General features: G+C 41.8%; 1 protein-coding gene and 1 non-coding gene across 3 annotated transcripts; both read left to right on the plus strand.

Annotated features, from left to right (window-relative positions):
• Positions 1-616: 616 nt before the first annotated feature.
• Positions 617-6,682, plus strand: crk (v-crk avian sarcoma virus CT10 oncogene homolog). Of its 2 annotated transcripts, none has more exons than XM_031573459.2 (3): positions 617-695; positions 2,451-3,022; positions 4,015-6,682. In XM_031573459.2, the coding sequence occupies exons 1-3, from the start codon at positions 638-640 to the stop codon at positions 4,150-4,152; spliced, it is 768 nt and encodes a 255-aa protein (XP_031429319.1). In that variant the 5' UTR covers positions 617-637; the 3' UTR covers positions 4,153-6,682. The 2 variants fall into 2 exon arrangements, with proteins under 2 accessions (XP_031429319.1, XP_012691697.1); XM_012836243.3 differs by lacking the exon at positions 617-695 and adding an exon at positions 715-1,252.
• A 14,769-nt stretch (positions 6,683-21,451) lies between these two features.
• trnar-acg lies at positions 21,452-21,524 on the plus strand. The gene has a single exon. It is a non-coding gene; the product is annotated as a tRNA-Arg (tRNA).
• Positions 21,525-24,094: the final 2,570 nt, after the last annotated feature.

Here is a 24,094-nt window from a genome sequence, read left to right on the forward strand (position 1 = left end):
GTGAGAACAGTGCATGAGACGTCCAAGCAGCTTAGCCTTTGGTATTAGGCCCAATGACACCCGCTGAATTGAAACCCGAGTCTTCCACCTAGCTACAGAGAAGCTTATTGTTAATTAAACCACTAGCTCAGCCCAGTAGGTGTAAATCTAAACGAGTGAGTAGTCGATAGTATGGTCTCTGTCAGAGGTAATTTCACGATTCATTTAAAACAATGCCTACCTACCAACAAATTGATATTCGTTAAAATTAGGCTACATGAACCCCTCGACACGACTCAATGTTATAATTTGGAATTTTGTGAATAGACCGATTGTAAGACGTTCAACCCACACTTTAATTAAGCCGCGACACACAGGCTACGCAGGATGTTACCTTTACTTGGGAACGTTTGTTTGTCAGACAATCGTATTCATTTTCATGGTAGTATATTGGCATCTAGTGGCAACAGAAAGGCCCTACCAGAGATCTTACGACATAGAGGCGTAAGATAGCCTACTTTGAAAATAAATGAACATAACGCCCAAAAATAATGACAATAAAATATTAAATGAATGAGTAGCTCGTAGCACTGGTGTTTTAAAAAGTTTAAGTAGCATATATAATAGTCAAACTGTGGCTCTGACTGACCTTCTCAACATGGATACCGTAAATGCTATCCCGTCTATCCTCAATGCATTGATTTACGTCACATCCGGTAAGTGAGGTCGTTTTGTTTCTCGGGTCCGCCATTTCAATTTTTTGAACTTACTTGTGCCAACTTCCAGGATTTGATTCAAAATTACGCAGAGGAATTGTGCGATAGTTGGGGAATTTATTCCGTTACTTTATCAAATTTTATTCTGCACTACTACTACGGATACATTGGCTGCAAATCTGAAATTAACGCGTCGAAACGCGAATCAGATGCCGTACATTTTCTGAACGTGTTCAACGGGAACGCGGTAAAGTTTTTTTGTATGAGTTGAATGCTGGTTGCGGATAAGGGGAGGCGAAGGGAAGGCCCGTGAAGCCTCGGCTGTGGAGTGGCAATCATGGCCGGAAATTTTGACGCTGAAGACCGTGGAAGCTGGTTTTGGGGTAGATTAAGTCGACAGGAGGCTGTTTCTCTGTTACAAGGACAAAGGCATGGGGTTTTCTTGGTGAGAGACTCAATTACCTGCCCTGGCGACTACGTGCTGTCCGTTTCAGAGAATTCTAAAGTCTCGCATTATATAATCAACAGCATCAACAACAATCGTCAGTCTGGCCCAGGTAAGGTATGCAGGGGCGTTCTCACAGACGTGCCACCGGGCAGGGATGCGATGAGACTGGCTACAGTAACCCGGCTGTAGTGTGACTTGCTAGCTAGCTAATGTAATGCAATGCAAGGCTAGTAAGCTATAACGTTTCTAAATCACGCCCTCACGAAATCAGATCGTCATACATTCATCCCCAGGTGTGCCTAAACATCACCAGAGTGTTGCATCCTCGGTCTTCGTATACTGTATTATTTATTGCCCAGTTGAAGAAATGACACCATTTAATATTGAAAAAAGTTTCATCTACCAGTCGAAAAGCAGGTTTGCTAACGAAGCGATACAGCTAATGTTAGCTATTCAGTGCTGGCTACAAAGCGCTGATGTTATGACTTGGTTTTTACGCGTTTCTTGCCTCTCATTTTCACTATCATGTTTAGAACTGTGCTGCAGCTGCGTGTTAACTCTGTTCGTGTGTTCCTTGTACTCAACATAGTCCACCAGTCCTCCTTGTCAGTACCATTAATTGCATCCTGCTAGTGACCAGTATAGTGCTGTAGAGGCATTTTATAGTGAAATTTGCATGGCGTCCTTGTAAGCCTTCTCACTGTAACATCTGGGTTAAGCAGCAGTGGTAGTTTTTAAAATAACAGCACTTGTGGTGATGCCTGATTATATGTATGTGGACAACACTGTCCACATTAATTAAGGTTATCATCTCTGTCTGTTTCCACAAGACATGTTGTGTGGTGGTCAGTATAAAGGCTGTTGGACAGGAGGCAGAAATGTCAGTTCAATCAAAAACACATATCTACACAGGCTTTGTTTCTGTACTTAGTTGTCAATCACGCCAATTAGTCCGAGTGATCTTGGACCCAGTTAACCCAGAGTCAGAGGTGAAATGAAGGCGGTACGGGTTGGACATGCAAGTCATGATGAGTGGCCATGGCTGTGAATCACACCAATCCTTCAGATGTGCAGAGAATCTGGTATTCCAGAGCATATATATTGAGCAGTGTAAGTGTGGTGGTATCAGGAGTGCTTCACCTCTGGTGCCACCACTACAACATTGGTTGGTTAAAGAGAAGAGCTTAGTGTCTCTACAGCTGAAACTACTGTAGTTGTGACAGGATGCCACACGTTGTTGTGGTTATGAGTACATTAATGTCTGCTATTTTGCCCATCTGATCTCCCTTCCTGCACCATGCTCTCAGGTCTGGCACCTCGCTTTCGCATTGGGGACCAGGAGTTTGATGCCTTGCCTGCTCTCCTGGAGTTTTATAAGATTCACTACCTGGACACCACCACACTGATTGAGCCGATCAACAAAGCCAAGCACTCGTCTTACATCAGCAGCGCTGGGGGTGGGCCGCCCCTTCGCCCGGATGAGGAGCTGGTGCGGGCGCTCTTCGACTTCCCTGGCAACGACGAGGAGGACCTGCCATTCCGCAAGGGGGACATTTTGAGGGTGCTGGAGAAGCCGGAGGAGCAGTGGTGGAATGCCTCCAACAGCGAGGGCCGCGTGGGCATGATCCCTGTGCCGTACGTGGAGAAGTACCGCCCCGCCTCTCCCACCTCAGCTGCTCTGGGTGGAGGGGGCCCGGGTGGAGGGCCAAATACTGGCGCCACTGACGGCCAAAACTCCCAGGCCCCTCCTCTGCTGGGTGAGCCTGGTCCCTATGCCCAGCCCACGCCCCTGCCCAACCTCCAGAATGGGCCCGTCTTTGCCAGGGCCATCCAGAAGAGAGTGCCCAATGCCTATGACAAGACTGCCCTGGCTCTTGAGGTAAATGTTTGCCACGTTAACCTTTTTGTTTTGTTTTCTCTGTGTATGTGTCTTGACACTTGTGTCATTTTTCGCCCTGTCTTGAACCTCTTCATAAAACCCAATGTCTAGGTTTTCACTGGTGAAGCTTTTCTAGGCATTGATTTCTATTTCCTATTTTCCAAAAAGATTAACCAGAAAATTAGATGTTGACAGATAAACCAGTTGCAACTAAATAATACATAGAATTAGTTCATTACCTTGGAAATATAAAATCATTATTATTGCCTTGTTCAGCAGGAGGGGGTGCCCTTGCGTTACATTTCAGAGGTCAGTCCTCCAGGTTGTCTCTGCCCCCCCCCTCCCCCTCCTCGCTCTCCCTTCACCTGGTGAGGCATGTGGCAGGGTAGTTAGTGTGGTCTGTGGGGACATCCCTCTCTCCAGGGTTCACTGGGGTAGGCAGCAAGATGGCCTTTCTGCAAGCGGAAGGGGTAGAGGGCTTCCTAAGCGGAGGTCGTTGAGTGGAGGAAATGCTTCATGTGGAGGAACATTTCCTCTCATTTCCGTGTGGATGCGACTGAGTCAAAGCCAGAGGCAGTCCCCCCTCTCTTTGACATTCTCAGTCCTTTCAAAGATGGATCATTTAAGCATTAGGAGCATTATTTGTGAAAAAATACATTAGTTTCTGTCTGTTGTTTAGACATGTGTTCCAGTGTCTTTATGAATTTTCTTTTATGCTTTATTTGCTGCTGTGGCCATTGTGTTGTTGAGATCTGGCACCTCCCAGTGGATAAAGAAGTTGGTTGCAGTTAGTTGACCATTTTAAAAAGAGTAATCAGCATTTGAACCTAAATAAAATTGTGAAGTATCCATGCTCATTTCATGGTTGAAGGTGGCTCTTTGAGCTGTGATATTTCTCAACAGGCAAATAGAATGTTTTGATATCTTCTTAAAATGCATAGCTGTCTGTGTGCCAGTTTTCAGTCCCTCACAGCTGGCTGCTTTCCTTGCAGGTGGGCGACATGGTGAAGGTGACCAAGATCAATGTGAACGGCCAGTGGGAGGGCGAGTGCAAGGGCAAGCGTGGCCACTTCCCCTTCACACACGTCCGACTGCTGGACCAGCACAACCCCGAGGATGAACTGAGCTGAGGCTACTGCGCTGACCCTTCCCTCCTGTCACCCCCACTTCCCTACCCCGACCCCCCTCATCCTCCAGCTCCTCACCATCCTCTTCGCCCCACCACCTCTCACGGCCGCACTCACTGCCTTCTCTGCTCAATGCGCGTTCACCGCGTCACTTGTGTACGCCATCACCTCACATGCGCCTCACGTGTGTTTTCTCTGCTTTGGGCCAGGCACCTTAGCTTGTTCCCCATAACCCACACACCTTCACGTCGAAAAATAGGCGTCCCTAGGTTGGAGCCCAAACCCCCCCCCCCCCGACTGACAGACGTGGGACCCAATGAGAGGTAAGAGAAACATAAGAGGGGAGGAGTGTGGAGCGTACCTCAAGACTGGGGATGAGTGCGGCTGGGGCCGGGGGCTGAGGTTAGCCATTCCTCCGGTGACTGTAACGCTGAAGAAACGCCACACACTACACGTGCCGGCCTACTGGAAGAAGACATTACAACCAGAGGCTCGGCCCTACACTACCAGCTCATAACCAAGTTCAGACAAGGTCCTAATGAGGTATCTTGTTCAAAAAGAAGTAAAACAAGGACGTACTGTCCTTAAACGTTAAATATTAATATGTTTACCATTGAGCTAAAGAAAATTACATTTTTCCTTCTTCTTGATTTGTGCACTCTAGAAGTGTTTGATTTGATACACTGCTCTTTTTTGTTTTGTTATGGGGGGGGGGGGGGGGAAGAGAGAGAGTTGTTTACGATAGAGTGTTGGACAAAGCTTGGAAAGCTAATTCTGAAGTTGTGGTGTGGTTGTGAATGCACTGCAATGATGCCAAGTGCACACAGGGATAATGGAAGCTCTCCTCTGAACTGATTGCCTGGCAGATACGAAAGGCCATTGCTCAGGTTGAATGTAAGGCAATGAGGTTAGATGTTTTGTGTGTGCTTCCTTCCCTTGGCGTTGGTTTTCTCTGAGTCATCTGTACATGTTCAAGGAAATAATCTTCCCAGCTCACAATACATGATGTAGGATTTGATGAAGTGTGAAATAACAACTGTGCTATCACTCATACACTACTTTCCCCCTCTTTGTCTTTTTTTTTTTTTTTTTTGCACATATAACATTTATTTTTGAGTGATGCAATGTGCCCTGTGCTCTGACCAATCCCTTTTTTCTGCCAGTTTTTCCCATAGTGTTCTTTCACCTCTGAAGTGCAGTGGCCGGCTGTCATTCTGAATCCCAGCGTGTGGAAGCCAGAGGTTCAGTAGTTTGTCCTGGTACACGTTGGAGGATTTCAGAGGTCATAGAGTTGCAGCATGGCTAAATTCCTCTGACTTATAGTAATTATCAAATGTGCTTGGTCTACAGTGTGAGAACTAAATTAGACAATCACTTGATTGTAATCACTGGAAAAAATGTGATCACAGAAAATATCTGATAGACAGCATAGATGAACTGCCCTCTTTGCTTTTTAAATTATGTGTGCAGTCATTTGGAACTTTACTATTAAAGTTTAATATTACATTTTAAGATTAATATTAACTTTATTGTGAACACTATCTAATGGAACGTCTTACAACAGAAACCATACAATTATGGAAGTCCACCTCAGTAATTTGTAGCATTCCTTTTGTTCCTAGTTGTATTTGCCCCATCTGACAAATTATTTTTAATTAACAGGATTTTGAGTGAGAATCTTATCCTGAGAATAATGTGTGCTGCTCCGTTTATCATGACATGAGGATGGATAGGGGTTGTGAGAGACTGCTTTATCCAGTGAATCTTTCCACTCATCTTGGCTGTGCTGTCTGTCAATTAATCTGAAGGAAGTTGAATGAAACATGCTTTTTTTGAGTCGCAGTTTACAACCTCTTTTTTTTGTTTTCATCTTAAACAAATCACCTGTTTGTGCCAATTCCTTTATGGTAGACATCTGTTGCCATACTCCCTGACCGTATGTGACTTTGGTGTTGTCAAAGGCCATCTAACACTTAACTCCTCTGATTCTCTGAACATTTTCTCTGTAGTGACAGCCTGATTCCTTAGTGCGGAGCCATTTTACATTTTTGTAAAGAAAATGTGCCTAATCTTTATTTTCTATTTCTCATACCTGGAGAGAACCATCACAGTCTGCTTTCTGCACAGTAGTGGACCTTTTACGTAATTCAATAATCTGAAAATAATGGGACATAATTCAATTAATTCCACAATTATTGTCGTGAGGATTTATTGTTGTCAGAGAACACAGAAGGCACAGACTGTAGTGTCCTTCTCATTCCACTAGCAACTCAGACCAGGGACAGTAACATTGACTCCTTCTGTTTGTGGGGGACACATTTTCATGCATGCCCATGTTCCTTGTAATCATTTTATTCCTTCTGTACCTGTCAATCATGCCTACAATTTAAATATTTTAAAGCATCATATTTTAATTATGTGTTTATGTAAGTTCATTACATTCGGAGGGATGGGAAAGAGTTAACCTTAAAAATGTCAGTATGTTAATATCAAAATGTGCCATTGTATTAAACACTATATTCTTTCAAAACAATTTTAATTTGACCCGTTTGTTTTCTGTAGCATGTCATTTGTTCACATGCATAGTTAATAAAGTGTTGCTAAAGAGCAGATTTTGCCCTCTTGTTTAAATCAGTGAGTTCATGGGGGTAAAGAACAGATGTGTGTTTGAAGTGAGTAAGTCCTGTTGTGCTGGCTTGTTCCTACGTGCAAGTTCTGCAGGACTTGTTTGCAGCTAGCTTAAAACATTTATTTTTCTTTATATATAGCGCCAAAACAATAAAATCGTCTCAATGCACTTTACAGAGCAGAGCCTCAGTATGTAAGGGGAGGGGAGGGGCATGCCAGATGAATTCCTATATGTATCAGGATGAGCATGCAAATATAAGTGTGGTAAATGTACACAGTACATACAAACAACATGGTATATACATGATGCATACAAGATTGATGGTGGATAAGGTGGGGGGGGGGGGGGCATTCAAGTATTGTAGAACTGCCTAGTGGTTATACAGTGTGTTTGTAAGGTTACTATTAAGGGTCAGTAGAGTAATGGAACAGAAGACTATGTAGATGGTGGCAATTATTTACATTGCAGGTAAATGCTAGCACAAAGACTGGTGTAGAACAAGTACATGACAGTATGGTGGGGGTGGGGGTGGGTGTAGGCGGTGGGTTTCTGCATGTAGATCAGCTGCAAAGACTGGATTGGATGAGTTTTAAATTCAGATGTATTTGATTTATAGCATGACCCTCAGTGGTATTCCAGGTTCAGTCTCATTTCCATTTCTCTTCATATTCTCATGGGAGGTGTCTTGGACAAAGACATGGAGTGATGAAACCATTTATTTTTGTACTGTATATGAATGTCGTTATTATGTCAAACTAATCAAAACAACAAAATCTCATACATCTAAAGTAGTGGGCTTATTATTGGTTTTGGTAAACTGGATGGGTGAGTTGAGATGGTCTTTGGTGGTGGTGGTGTAATTACTTGAGTAATAGGTCTGCACACTGTTCATGTTCGAATCCATAGATGGATACAGCTGGTTGCTGTCGGGATCGCCAGGTACGGTAACCAATTTTTTTGTTGTTAGAACATGAAAATACTTCTAAACTTTTATTGATTTATATTGACTTTTGCATTGGGAGCTTCTTTCAGCCTTCGCTTACGTGCCATTTTTGGTTGACTAATATAAAACAAAATGGCTCTGCTGGCCATCCACAATGAAATGGGGGTGGCGCAGATCCTTGAGGAGTTAAAGGTATTCCACAGTAAGCTTATTATCACTGGACCTCGATCACTTTTCTTTGGGCATCCCACTGATGTAGCCTACCAAGCCGTCTTGAGGGGGATGCAGCAGCTTTAAGTGTGATATTGTAACAACCTGTAGGCAGGGGCGGACGGGGAAAAAAGTGGCCCGGGAGTTACTGTCAGACTGGCCCACTTTATACACGACGCGCTGCTCACTCAATACACAGCGCGTTGCCCACTCAATGCATTGTATTTATCGACCAGTCAGTGGCTTACTTGGAAAAAGACCTATACACTTAACATTATTTTGGATGATTACAAAGAAATTACATCATATATGTTTTTTTTTAATATAACATTTGGATCCACCAATTTGCCTTGATGGACACATGGAATAAAATGATACTGGCTGTAGTATAGTTAAGCAAACGCGAACTACGGAAGCGAGGAGAGGAGACCGCGAAAGTACAGAGATAGGTCACATGTATGTTAGACGAAGAGAGTTGGCAATAAAATAAGTTAATGACAACCAGTTTCTTTATTGGACAACACAACATTTATGGCGACGAGGATAGTTTAAAAGGACTCAAGATTGAAAATGCAAGATTCATCCAAATACACTGAAGAACGACACGGATTCAACGTTCAAAACCAACAGTGAAGTCTGCTAGACTGATAAACCAGTTGTTGTCAGCTAAGATCGTTTCACATTTAGTCAAAACCATAGTATAAAAGTTTGTTAAACTCACCGTAGTCTCATAAACCACGCAACACAAAACGTTATAGTCTAAGAAATATTTAATCATCAAGGGGGAAAAAGAAAGGGGAAGGGAAAATGTGAATAGGGATATCTCCTGAGCACTTGGACCAGAGCCACAAGGCAAAGGTCGGTTAGTACACAAAGAGAATAAAGGAGTCCTCCCTAGTCCTCTTCTACGGTCCTATTGTCACAGTTTATGCACTTGCAAAGGTTTGTACGTGGCACTTGGCATGTACATTTTCCCCTGACCCAAATTCGTTTTCTTGTAGGAGCAGCGAACAAGCTCAAGGATTGCCTCTGGAGCTGGTGGAAGTGACATCCAGTCCACCTCTTAGAGCTCCTCAGCCATCTTCCAGCCATGGTTGATTGGAGGAGGAATGTCTGGGTAACACTCCAGGCTCCTCCTGTGCACTGCAGCCTGGTAACTTGCCTGCGTTATATGTTTCTGCAGAGAGTCCTGGTTTGTAGGCAAGTCCCGCTCAGAACATCTGCCCGACTTAAACATTCTAGCCCTGGCCTTATTAATGTCCTGAGAGGTAATTCCATACAGGTCACAAGTGAATGCCTCCAGTGCCTGTTTGAGGTCTTCAGATGGTGTGAAACTCTCTCCTAATTGCCGAAATAGGTCAATGTATTCTTTTTTTGAATTTAGTTTTCTGTATGCTTTAATTTTCCCAACACCATACAGAGCACTGACTGTATCACACCCGGAAAATGGATGGAGACCTACAAGGGCGTCACACTTCTCCTGTCCAAGATGGATGTGCAGTTTTGATAGATCTGTTATTTGGGACTCTCTCCCCTTTGCAGTGTGGAAATACAGGTTCGCATTGATGTGGCTACAAAAAGACAGTGCCAGTACAAAGACATCTGTGTCTTCATCCAGATGGCATGGCATTTGCTGCCATGTGCCATGATGACTGTCACATTGCCAATTAGTCTTTGCAGACGTGGTCCAGTGTTTAAATACATAATTTTGCAAATTGTCATTGTTTTCCCCCACATGCCAGATATTTTTTTCCATTGTTTTGGTGTTTTTTGTCCATGTCCATAATCCTTATGTTTTGTTATCCCTGTTCTGCACGTGTAATTTGACCATGTAATTGGGAATGTGACAGTCATCATGGCACATGGCAGCAAATGCCATGCCATCCGGATGAAAACAATCGTAGAAATTCAAGAGCTCAAGGAGCTTGAAACTATCCAAGAAGAGGCAGACACCAGGATGCTGTTGCATGCCGCTCATACCTCAAAAACCTGGACCAATATTGTGATGAAGAGCCCAGACACAGATGTTTTTGTTCTGGCACTGTCTTTTTGTAGCCACATCAATGCGAACCTGTATTTCCACACTGCAAAGGGGAGAGAGTCCCAAATAACAGATCTATAGAAACTGCACAGCCATTTTGGACGGGAGAAGTGTGATGCCCTTGTAGGTCTCCATTAGGGATGGGCATTCGATTAAATTGTCTTAATCGATCGTCGGGAGAATTAACGATCGATTTTCGATTAATCATTAATATTTTTATATTAAAATTCACTATTTATAGGCTATATTAAAATGCAGTTAAAATAGAAAAAACACAGCGTGTTTCCTCATTGAGATCTTTATTACAAGATGAACAACTCTTGTGGCAGTTAAACTTACAAGATGGACAACTCTTGTGGCAGTTAAACGGGATCCGTTCAATGGTTACACTTGAAAATATGCGCTGCTGTACTCTTAAGCAGCGGAGCCGACAGCTAGAAGCCGGTGCTCATAAACACAACTTTTTTTTTCTCTCTAACTAATTAATCTCACATTTTGAAATTCATTCATCTAGATTCATCGTGATTAAAAGTTTGTTTTCTTCTAAAGACTAAATCTTCTAAATTAACGAGTAATCACTTCAGACAGCGTGTATTTTAGACACTGTTGTTTAATTGTATTTTTTTCGTGCTCTCTCGCCGTCATACAAGGAATGTATGCGAGACACAATGGTGCCCCTCGACGGTAAATCGTAAGAATTGTCAGGGTTCCCACGGTACCTGGAAACCATGGAGAACATGGAATTTATTTTTTCATTTTCCAGGTTTGGAAAAGTCATGGAAACTGAGCAAAAGTGAACACTTACATGGAAATTGAAACAGTTGTCCTGGAAAATTTTATTGGATGATGTGTAAAATAGTAATAAAATGAAACTATTGAGCACAGAATTAAGATGAGTTTATAAAAGCCCTTTACATGTGAACAGCTTTTACTGTAGATAGACATGGATGATCCCATGTTGTAGAGCATGCTCTAGGCATCCTATCTGGTATATTGGATGTTGGAATTTGATGCAGGCAACCTGGTGATATGGATTGGTGGACTTCGGGAATAATAACCGAGAAACGTTACTCGCGATCTCAATAGAAGGGTCAAATACATGCATTTCCCAGCCAACATGGGAGTCTTGACATCTACAGTGAAACTTCTTATGCAAGTTTATCCTCAAATGTAAGTAGCTCTGTTTTAACTGTGTGGTAAACCTGAGTTTATCAACGTTAGTTAGTAAGCAGTGCAGTCTTGCTAGCTAGCAGCTTACACTAGAATTGTTGAGGTCATTTGTACCTTGCTTTTAAAATACTAGAACTATGTTTGATCCCCATATGTATTTCACTCATTGACTTTTCATAAAACCATGTTATTCACCACATTTAGGGGAGTTAGTTTTGAATTTTGATTCATTAATGATGGTTAGCAAGCACATGCAGTGCAATCTTGCTAGCCAACATTCAGCTTGCTAACTAACTAGCTAGTGTTGGCTAGCTTGCATTGCTAGCTAACTACCAATACATTTTCACATTAGGCTGTGACATTACTTCTATACTAGTTAACATGACCAGTCTAGTCTTGATCAATCTACTTTTAGCTATTTTGTGATTTTTAGTTTTTTTTTCTTTAAATCATTGATCATGACCAGACTGATTCTATACATCTATACTGTTAAGCTAAGCTTACTAGAGGGGGAGGAGCCAGGAGGGCACAGAAGGAAAGAGGGAGGAGGAAGAGAAGAGGGGAGAAGATGAAAGAGCAGAAGAAGAGAGTAGAGGATGACAGAGGAAAAGGGAGAAGAGTAGGAAGAGAAGACAGGAGCGGACACGAGAGGGGAGGTGTGGAGAGAAGAGGACAGGATGAGATGGGAGAGGAGTGGAAGAGAGAACATATATCAATCCCAGTGGTCATGTGTCTCAAAGATCCAGTTCAATAAATTGTTGTTCATCTACAGCTTGTTGCATTATTTCATGCATTGATATTATCAATAAGACATAATCTCTAAGCATTTACAATGTAGACTTGACTGGCACATCTTTTAAATCAAGTAAGTAGTCAGGTGTCCTAGGGGGTTGTGTGTGAGGGGAGGGGGGCGGAAAGCTTCAGTGGCCTATAGATCATCACTTAATATGGTACCTGGAAAATCAGGAGGTAGCATGGAATTTTTTTCAAGGCAAGCGTGGGAACCCTGATTGTCCCCTGAAGCAATTCGAATCACCTCAGTCAGCCCACCGTCTTCAACTATGTTGATGGGCCGACAGTCACCGGCAACCTAAACTGCTACAGCGTTGGTAACCTTTTCACGGACTGGTCTAGTTAATTTCCTATAGAAGTCGTGGAGTGTGGGTTGGCGACCATCTAACCTGGGACTGCTTTCTGTCGGGTGCTTTGCATTAGGGTGATAACTTAAAGACGAGCTGCTTCTGTGATAGCTACATTCAGCTTGACAAATGCTACATACAACTTTAGTTTTGTCGATTGTTCTGTCATTTTGCCTCTTAAACAGAAACTTTCCGCCCAACAATCCCTCAGCTCTCTCCATCTTCAACTACCATCTCGGTCTCTTCTATCTAACTGACTGCAGACACGCGGCGGTTTCGTGCCATGCGTCAACGCGCACCGGAAGTAAACAAAGTTGCGTTCTAATATTTTATTGCATTAATCTCGGCCACAATAATCTCATAGAATAACGCGTTAACTTTGACAGCCCTAAAATAAATAAATTACACGCACACTACGCAACAGAACATGCATTAGTTTTAATCGACGAAAAAATTATTTCATCGAGGAAATTCTTAATGATCAATTAATCGATCGTCGATTAATTATGCCCATCCCTAGTCTCCATCCATTTTCCGGGTGTGATACAGTCAGGCTACATTGTTCAAGTCGGCAGATGTTCTGAGCGAGACTTGCGTCCAAACCAGGACTCTCTGCACAAACATATTCAGCGGGCAAGCAACCAGGCTGCAGTGCACAGGAGGAGCCTGAGTGTTACCCAGACATTCCTCCTCCAATCAACCATGGCTGGAAGATGGCTGGGGAGCTCTATGAGGTGGACTGGATGTCACTTCCACCAGCTGCAGAGGCGATCCTTGAGCTTGTTCACTGCCCCTGCAAAAAAAAAAAACTGTGTCAGGGGGAAATGTACATGAGCTGCCATGTACAAACCTTTGCAAGTGCACAAACTGTGACAATAGGACTGTAGAAGAGGACTAGGGAGGACTCCTTTATTCTCTTTGTGTACTAACCGACCTTTGCCTTTAGGCTCTGGTCCAAGTGGTCAGGAGATATCCCTATTCACATTTTCCTTTTCCCCCTTGATGATTAAATATTTCTTAAGACTATAACGTTTTGTGTTGCGTGGTTTATGAGTCTACCATCGACTCCATACAAGGTGAAAAACGTTGATTAAACTTGACAGAGAAACGGTTAATGAGGTATCAACAAAGCATAGCATAGCTAACAGTAGGCAAGCCTATATAGTACAAACTACGGCTCGTTAGCGAATTAAAACTATTAACACCATCACTCACGTATGAAAAAGACGGTTTAGAAAACACGTTTTAAAATGGCCTTATACTGATCAAATTATTACTTACAACACGTCTCCGTTTCAATGGGTTGGAGCTGTCGCGGCAGCAGTGAAATATGTCAATATGAACTACACCTGAGTAATGGGTGAAACGGGTGTTGATGTGGCTGCATCTGATTGGTTAATAATGTTCTTACGCCAGTATTACATCGTGTTATTGGTTGCCCTGATTTAGTAGGCAACTGTGTTTGCCGGTGAGTTTAACAAACTTTTATACTATGGTTTTGACTAAATGGCAACGATCTTAGCTGACAACAACTGGTTTATTGTTAGAAATAACATAATTACCTCAACTGGAAAATATCAAGGTTGTCCCATTTTAAATTACAAAGTTGAACAGATACGGGGCTTCGGCCCACCACCTCAATCTGCGCCTTTGCCAAACCGCAAATAACGCACGGTATTTTGCATCCTATTTATCAAACAAGAACCCTCGTTGCGTCATCTGCGCCTAACACCTCCCATTAGTGTTATTTAGCGCTCCGCGAAAATAGGGAAGAAAGAGCCTGCGTGTTCCACCGTGGATGATGAGCTAAAATTAGAATTAGAGCTTTTGGTTCACGAGGTTACAGCAAACTAACCCAGGTAAATATAGAAACTCATAAATATTTCTCCGTTTAGCCCTTCCGTCCACATTAAAAGTTGTGATCACTTTGAATTCAAGACTGTCTTTTATTGGTGAGCTGATTTGGGGAAATTAAACTTTTCAGCGAACATTGAGTTTCTGGGTTGCTATGGTTACCCCTCAGGGTGCCTGTGCAGCTTCATATTAAGGAGTTTATGTTCACAAGAAAGTTCATATTCACACATATTAACATGAGTTAATCACACACAGGCAACTGCAAACTGTTAAGATGGGTCTCTAAGCTAGAGATAGCTAGGATAGTTAATATCCAGGTTAACTGCTCCATAGCATCCCGTTAAATAGTCTGGTAGGAATACACGACACCCCTTACTTTAAAACATCGTATTCCAACACTGAAAACCATGCTTTTCAAAAACGCTGCCCTAGGCAGATACATTTGAAAACTGTAGTTGTAGGTTGCCATGGCACTGGGGGTAGCTTGCGCTTGAGAGGCTATAACGTCAAAATAAACATGGAAGCTGAAATGAATATGCTGCTCTGTCTCTACAATTTACTTACCTGTAGTTTAGTTAGTGTACTTTGAGTACAAGTACTTTTCCTGAATAGATACGTGTTACTCCTACGCAGAAGGTGTGCACTGTACTCGGTGTGCTTGAACTATGAAATACCGTTTAAACCATACAATGAACGGCGATTCTGGGTAAGACGTGGCCGAACTTTTCCCGAACAGCTAGCTGGTGGGACAGTTTGTAATTCTATTTGTTTGTATGCCTAAATTAAATGATATATCAAATACAAACATTTTTCAAATTTCTCGCAGGCACATAGTTTTCATTTAGCAGCTGATATGTCATGCTAAAACACCTCTTGTTTCGTTACTAATACATAATTAGGCGCACTTTACGCATCTCCTCCCATCTCTTTGAGACGAACACCCACTTTCCCACACCCACTTCCTAGCAGCGGTAATCTGCGCTTTTACTCAGGTGCGCCTCCTTTGGAAATAGGGTTTTATGTCTTTACCCGCTATTTTACGCCTGAAATGGGCGCAATCCTGTTAGTAAATGAGGCCCTCAGACTCAAGACGAGACTATTGATGCGTTCGTGAATGCACTCAGAGAACTAGCTAGATCGTGTGACTTCGGAACACTCGAATCAGACATGATAAGAGATCAGATTGTGGAGAAATGCGTGAACAAAAGACTACGTGACAAATTGCTGCAAGAGGAAGGGCTCACATGGGAAAGAACATTAAGAGTATCAAGAGTTTTTGAAGCTGCACAGGCTGAAGCCAGAGCACTCGGACGACAGTAATCAGAAAGATAGCCATGTGAACTTCAATAGGAGTGGACACAGAGCAAGCGCAGGGCACGAGAAAAGAACGAAAGGATTCGGAAAAGACAGAGACGATCATGACAACAATACTGCGTGTCATAGATGTGAAATGTCTAACCACACAGCAGATGACTGCGGAGCTAGAACTGCTAAATGCCTCTACTGTAAGAAGGTGGGTCATTATGCTCGAGTTTGTAGGAAAACGAACAGCTTGACAGGAGAAATAGAAATCAAAGGCAAAAATGATTCAAAACAAAGAAAATCAGAAAAGCCTATTAGGATTGTAAATGAGCAGAATTCAGATGATTCTGATGAATTTGTTTATTCAGTAGATCCAGAAGGCAAAGAAACAATCCAAATTAATGCACAAAAAGTGAAGATGGTAATTGATACAGGAAGCAGCAGAAACTTCATAGGAGATTGTATTTCTTTTAAACAGTCTATTGTAAAGACCAAGTTGAGACAGACAACCAAGAAGTTATATGGACAGAAAACACCTTTGCCGTGCATTAGATGTTTTGAAGCTGAGCTTTGCTGGAAGGACAGTAAGATAAAGGATGATGTCTATTAGGGGTGGGAATCTCTTGGCACCTCACGATTCGATTCGATTCCGATTCAGAGGTCAACGATTCGATTCTAAACCGATTATCGATTCTAACCCGATTATCGATTATCAATTCTAAAAACGATTATCGATGCATCGCGATTTTTAAAACATTTGAGTTTGCTACTCAGAGTCTCAAATCACTTCCTACTTTGTGTTTGATAATTAAAGAAGATCAACAGAGGAATTACCTTCTCTATTTTCTTATTAGAGAAAAAGTTTTTCCTTGTCACAATTATGACTTTCTATGAACAATGCAATAATCGATGCAGCTTGCATTTCAACACAAAATGAAAGTGTAAAAAAAAAAAAAAAAAAAAAATTGTTTTATTAAAAAATCGATTATGAACTTTTCTGAATCGAGACAGAATCGTTCTAGAGAGAATCGAGAGAAATCGAAGAATCGATTTTTTTTCCCACCCCTAATGTCTATGTTATCAGAGGAGATGTTGAAGCACTGTTAGGAAGAACATCTAGCTTCTCGATGAAAATTCTGAACAAGAAAGAGACAATCAACACAGTACAACATTCAGCAGAAAGATTTCAGAACTTGTTTGAAGAATATGCAGAACTTTTCAAAGGACTAGGAAAAGTGAACGGCTACACGCACAAAGTGACAGTAGATCCATCAGTACCACCAGTAGCACAGAAACTGAGACAAATTCCATATCACATGAAGGAAGCAGTGAATCAGGAATTAAACAAAATGCTTGAGCAGGATATCATAGAGGAAGTCAATGAAGGATCTGAATGGGTGTCAAACCTACTTCTCACATCCGAAGAAAGATACAGCTGAGATGAGACTATGCGTAGACCTCAGAGAAGCGAACAAAGCTGTCATCAGAGAAAGGCATCCCGTACCAACTGTTGATAGTATATTGCAAGCAGTTCAGGGTTCTAAAGTCTATGCAAAACTCGATGCCAGATGCCAGAATTAGACCCAGAATCAAAGAAAATTGACAACATTTATATCACACATAGGCTGCTACAGATACAAAAAAGTCGCGTTTGGATTATCATCAGCACCTGAGGCCTACCAGAAGGCTATGGATTTATTGATAAGTGGAATGCCTGGAATTGTATGCTACATGGATGATATGGTTCTGTATGCAGATGATGAAGACCAGCTGGAAGAAAGGCTGAGGAAAGTGTTGAAGCGATTTCAAGAAAGAGGATTAACACTTAACAAAGACAAATGTGTGCTGGGACTGAAACAAATTGAAATACTTGGACATGTGATCTTAGGAGAAGGAATAAAACCTGACCCAAAGAAAGTTGAAGCCATTAACAAAGCACCAAGACCTGAGAATGTGACATTACTCCGTTCTTTCTTAAGGCCCCGTCACACCATAACGTTCTGATCAACGTTCTCTGAACTTTCTAATCGTTCAATTTCGAGCGTTCTAGGGCGAGGTGGACACATCTGGCGTGTGACTGACGAAAGAATAGCGTAGGACTGACGCATGACTACTATCGTGGGACTCACGCATGAGGAGCATGTAACAGCGACCAAGTGACGTGTCACTGGTGCGCGACAAACGTGTGCTGACGTGTCTGCTACTAGCGCTGCTGCAAGTAAGAAGATGATAAATGCTGCTGAAAGTAAGAAGAATACAAAGCCTCTTTCACTCGCAATGTCTTCGGACGAAGATTTACTGTTATTATTACTGTGATTTACGAAATAACGGGCGTTATTCCTGGGTTTTATGTTATTAAAATAAATGATTTAAATTTGACACTGAATTTGTGTTTCTCAATGTTTATTATTAGAAAAAATGAACACATCCACACACATTGTCCATGTCACAAGAGTCTTCATATCATATCCATCTGCCATGGAACAGCACCAGCTATAACAGTGCTCAGCTATGTTCAAGTTCAGTACATCTACTTCATGCTGGGCTCAAGCAAGCATACCCTCCACTCCTCTTTTCGCTAGATTATGCAATGACCTTGCATGACATGATAGCATGAAATATGTAGATTTATAGTGCACAGAATAACGTTTGCAATGATGTAAGTTGCCTTTGTTGATCACGTATGGTTAATAACATATTAATTGTAGAAGGGACATGATAAAATCAAGATCTTCCCTTGGTGAAAAAACTTTCGCTGATATCTTCATAGGAGAGATGGGTTAGGTGCTCAAATTTCCCAGGATCAAAGAGGACATTAGTAGGCATGTCCAAACTAAAAATCACGTCTCAGGATTGCTGCGCACATAAGTTATTTCGGGTGCATCAACTGTACTCAGTCTACCCTACCCAACGACTGACTATGATAGCCAAACGCATGCAACGTTAATAAAACGTTCCACGAAAGTTCTCCAGCGTTTAAAAAATTTATTTTCGGACCAGCGTTCTCCGCCGATCACCGACGATTACTGACGATTACAGCGTTCACCAGCTTTCACACAACGCTCTTCTGGTGCTATACCAGCGACCATGGACGATTACCAACGTTTCCTCTAACGTCATAGAACGTTGACCAGAACGTTATGGTGTGACGGGGCCTTTAGGCACATGTGGATTTTTGATGAAGTTCATTCCAAACTATGCCAACATATCAGAGCCACTAAGAAGATTGACAAGAAAAGGTCAAGAATGGCAATGGAACAGTGAGACTGAAAAGTCATTTAATGACATGAAAAGAGCAATGGTAAGCCAACCATGTCTGGCATACTTCAAGCTTGACGCACAGACTACTGTGATTTCAGATGCCAGTCCAATAGGATTAGGAGATGTACTACTTCAGAAACAGTCTAACGGACAAAACAAACCAGTAGCTTATGGAAGTCGCTCACTGACCGCCACCGAGAGACGCTATTCTCAAATAGAACGTGAGGCTCTAGGATGTGTCTGGGCTGTAGAACACTTCAGAACATACTTATGGGGAAGCAAGTTTGTTTTACAAACAGATCACAAACCTTTGATCTATATGTTTAATCCAGAAAAAGCAACAATGCTACCACCACGAATCCAGAGACTTGGGATGAGACTGCACCCTTTTGAATACACAATTGAACACATAGCAGGGAAGTGTAATGTTGCAGATTCTCTCTCAAGACTTCCTCAAGACTGTAACAGAAGACAACGAATATGTTGACGATTACATGGAGAGAGTACTTTCCATCATCACAAATGAAGTGCCTGCCATTACGCTTGATGACATCAGAAAAGACACACAGAAGGACGACATACTACAGCAACTCGTTCCAATCATACAAACAGGACAATGGCCGACTCAGATTGCTGAGGAAATGCAACCATATAAAAGATGCGCAGATGAATTATCCTCGCACACTGGATTGATCCTGAGAGCGCACCGGATCGTGCTGCCAAAAGGTAAAATCAGAAGCAATGCATATAGCACATGAAACACATCAAGGAGTAGTGAGAACAAAACAATTTCTGATAAATACGTTTTATTGGCCTAATATGGACATTGATATTGAGAGAATGATTAGGAACTGCAATGCTTGCATTCTAAACCAACCACTACATGAAGATCAGCCACTTCAACCACTAGAGTTACCTCCAAGGCCATGGACAAAGTTAGGCATAGATTTAGTTGGTCCAATAGGATATCTACACATATTGACAGTCATTGATTACTACACGTCTTACCCTGAAGCTATAGTGTTATCAGATATATCATCACAGTCAGTGATTGGAGAACTGGTGAAAATCTTTGCACGCTTTGGATACCCCCTAGAGGTAGTGACTGATAATGGCAGACAATTTGTAGCTCATCTCTTCGAAGATTTTCTCAAAACTTGTGGAATCAAGCACATTAGGGCGTCACCCTATTACCCCAAGTGTAATGGTAAGATAGAACGTTTCCATCGTTATCTGAAAAAGGCCTTCAGATCAGCCAAATGTGAAGGAAAGAACTGGACGGTGGAATTGCCAAAGATTCTCATGGCATACCGTACCACCCCTCACAGAGCATCAGGTGAAACTCCTGCCTACCTTATCTTTGGAAGGGATATGCGCACAAAACTACCAAACTTGGAGAAGGAAGAAGAAGAAGAAGAATGCGGGATCAGAAAACATCATGACGAATACAAAAACAAAATGAAAGAGTATGCCGATAAGAAACATGGAGCAAAAGAACACACTTTCAAAATTGGAGACATTGTATATATTGCAAATCTGGAAAACAGCGAATTAGATGCAAAATACAAGGACATTCGTTATGTCATATTAAGAAGCACTTCTGACACTTGAACTGGTCAATACAGAAAATGGAACTCTGGTGATAAGGAATGTCAAACACCTCCGACATGCACCTTTCCCATTGGAGTTTAACATTCCCGAACCAGCGACACCGAACATGGACATGAGGATACACCACATCCACAGCATCAGCCTGCTGTAGAAACCCCTCAAAAGACTGTCAATGTGCCAGAACCTAAACCACCAGAAGTAACCACCAGATCAGGGAGGGCTATCAAGAAACCAGCCCGTTTCAGAACATGATTGTAAAAAAAAAAAAAAGACAAAGAATGTACTCTTTTGAAAGAAATGTTTTATGTTTAATTTTGTGGAACAGAATACTTTGTTAGAGTTAAGGAACTGTTTGATTTAAAACTTTGAAATTAAGAATATGAGATCTAATTTACTTTAAGAATTGGAGACTAGGTCTACATGTTGAAATGTTATGTTATACCAGGATAGATTTTATATGTATTTGATAAAGATAGAATAAATCTACAAAGGGAGGAATATGTAGTATTGTTAAGGAAACGCGAACTACGGAAGCGAGGAGAGGAGACCGCGAAAGTACAGAGATAGGTCACATGTATGTTAGACGAAGAGAGTTGACAATAAAAGAAGTTAATGACAACCAGTTTCTTTATTGGACAACACAACACTTGCTATTGTAACACTCCAAGGTATGTATAGTTTGCTAGATGAATATGCTTAACTCTGGGCTAGTATCAGATGGTTATATGTATAACTACAGAGCCTTAAGGAATGAATGTCAGCAGAGAAAGACCACACAATAAAGAAACTGGAATCAGAGGGTAGAATTAGTATGAACAAGTGGCTGCTCCTGAAAAAATTATCCAGGGGGGCAATTTTGTTGATAATGATTAAGGTGACCCATTCAGTAGGTACATTAAGCAAGACAATTGCATCAATTTGTTGTTAGTTGATTAACTCATACAGCAATACCTTTTTGTCCACTAGATGGCAGCACACAACAGAGCTATTTCGCCTCTAACTACATAGATAAAGTAGCTAGTTACAGGTGGAAAGCTATGGAAGAAAGTTGGATCCAGGAGCCTTCATAGGCAAAAATGATGGGGCTCCACATTAAATTATTCCACGTTAATTATTGAGATATCTCTTGTCAATTTTAACCTGGGCCAGTGGCGCAATGGATAACGCGTCTGCCTACGGAGCAGAAGATTCCAGGTTCGAGTCCTGGCTGGCTCGGAATTTTTTTGTGGCATGTCGTCCAATTTTCGCCTCCAATCCAATCAGTCCAATCCAGCCGCGGAGCGATAATGGACCTGGCCAATCGCGGCGCTTCCCTCCATTATCGAGAACTTGGCTTGAACTACGTTACCAAGTTACGCAGAACGACGTTCCTCATCACTCTGCTGAAGATAGCGGAAGCAACGACAACTTGTCAAAGTAAGTAACCACGACATGTTTTTATTTTTCTCTTAGACGGACACACGGTTTATTTCCATATCGCATTGATTGACAAGCCAAGCTAACCTTAAAGCTTTCACTGAAGTTACGTGCTAAACTAAAAATTGCCCCCCCCCCCCCCCCCCTCCCAGAGGCATGGACACTGGCTTAGTGCCCCTCAACCCCTTCCCCTCCCAGTTTCACACTTTCTGTATATAGTTCTGTATATGTTTTCTGATATATATTATTATATTATATATTATGCTATAGTTGTTGTTGTTGAATTTGTTATTGCAAATAAAAGTTTGTTTACAACAAAAAATTATATTTCTCCTTTGTTCTTTTGTGTTTTGTGAATAGAAGGATGTATTAACTGGAACACAAATATTTTGTGAAACATTTAAAGTACCTCACACATAACTGTACATGAACTTGCATTGAAATATTCAATTAGATTTATAAATATCTCATTCATATAAGGTCAATTAAAAGTAATATGCAAACAAATTGTGATTTCCAGTAATAAAAATGAACTTTGCAGTAAATAATGCACATCTACATTTCTGCTAACGGTGGGACTCGAACCGAGAACCTTGGGGTCAACTCTTCTCTCATAAATGCATATATGTATTTGAAATATTCAATGTAGAATTATCCATATCTCACTAATATAAGGTTAATAAAAGGTAATATGCAAACAAATTGTGATTTCCAATAATGAAAATGAGCTTTGCATGAAAAATGCAAACCTCAATTTTTGCCAACGGTGGGACTCGAACCTGTGACCTCTGCTCTCATAGTAATGCAAATAAAAACAGAAGTTTAATGTTTAAAAAATAATTCATGATGTACATCAACATTAAAAAAAACTTTAGGATTAGGCCATACAAGATCCTTTCCTTCTTTTCCTCTTCCTTCTTTTCTCCCGGGCCTTTCTGTGTTGAGTTTGCATGTTCTCCCCGTGTTCACAAGGGGCTTCCTCCATTAAGAACCCCAACAGAAAAAACATGCAAAAAGAACAGAACACTCCTGTCCGTCCCTGACCAAGACGGACGGTTCACTTGGTCCCCGGGCGCTTACAAGCTGCCCACTGCTCCTGGGAGGTCCTGGAGGAAGGACGGTCCAGGATGGGAAAAAGGCAGAGAATAAATTCACCGCGACCTCAGGCCTGCGTGTGTGTCCTGTGTCGCCTCCATGTATGCGCGTGTGTGTTGCAGTGTGTCGTGTGTGCCATTAAAACCCGACAATTATTATTAGAAGGGGGCAACATATAAGTCAAAACCAACAATATTTATTGACTGATCTTGAAAGTATTTGCTTACAAAATCAAAATAAGTCATTACATAGAAAATAACTCAGTGTTAGTGCAAGAAGCAAACATTCACATTTTTGAACTATATTGTAGAAATGAATAGAACAGAACATACGATGGAGTGTGAACACCAGTGGTATCAGTAGTGTTGCATGCTGTGTGTGTGATTGTGTGTGGGGTGTTGAAGTCATAAACATATACATATATATATATATGTCTATGGTTTAAGGGTTCTGCGAGCGACGCCAGTGTTGAGTAGGCTAGAGTGATTGACATTTAATAACACGTAAAACAAAGTTAGACTGACGGAAGAGATTAGATGAGTAAAGAAGATGGAAACCATGAGTGTGAATCGAGATCGCGAGGAATCGTATAAATGTCAGTCAGTGATTCTTGACTCTAGGTAGGCTATTAGAGTAAATGTAACGTGTTCTGTGAAGCATAGAATGGGCCGGTTGGCGATGTCAGAGGGAGGGCCGGTTGGTGATGGAGGTGGGCCGGTATAGCCCAACCCCGTCAGCCTACCGGGGATTTCCTCGGTATCCCCTATGGCAGTGTTTCTCAAACTTTTTCAGACCAAGGACCACTTAGCCAATAAAAAAAAAACTCGCGGACCATCTAACTCAGGGGTACTCAATTGGCGGACCGCGGTCCGGATCCGGACCCAGACGCAATCAAATTTGGACCGAAGCCAAAATCAACATTCTAATTTAATCATGATCAAGCGAGGTTTCATTGGTGCGTGATTTCGCGCTATATATTTTTTTCCTACTCGATGTGGTTTCTATCTTCTGTGTCCAATCCAGAGGTCCAATCAGGAGCTGTAATAACAACATCACTATGACAACTCACTCACTCACTCACTCAATGTTGGCCGCAAGCTCTGTGGGTCACGCAGGTTGTGTGTGTCAATGGCAACAATGCCGGCAGATAGATTTGTGAACGGTATTTTTTTCTCAGCAAACGAAAATTATGGCGTGCTTTAAACCCGACAAAAAGAGAAAAGTTGATTCCAAAAATCGCGAATTTAAGACAGAGTGGACTGACAAGTATGCAT

This window comes from Clupea harengus, chromosome 9 (genome assembly GCF_900700415.2).
Source record: "Clupea harengus chromosome 9, Ch_v2.0.2, whole genome shotgun sequence".
NCBI classification, from domain to species: domain Eukaryota; kingdom Metazoa; phylum Chordata; class Actinopteri; order Clupeiformes; family Clupeidae; genus Clupea; species Clupea harengus.

Excerpts from the sequence above, each read along its gene's own strand:
- crk (XM_012836243.3), top strand. The coding sequence starts at position 1,033 with ATGGCCGGAAATTTTGACGCTGAAGACCGTGGAAGCTGGTTTTGGGGT. Across the intron at positions 1,253-2,450 it reads CAATCGTCAGTCTGGCCCAG|GTCTGGCACCTCGCTTTCGC; the intron begins GTAAGGTATGCA and ends CCATGCTCTCAG. Across the intron at positions 3,023-4,014 it reads AGACTGCCCTGGCTCTTGAG|GTGGGCGACATGGTGAAGGT; the intron begins GTAAATGTTTGC and ends CTTTCCTTGCAG.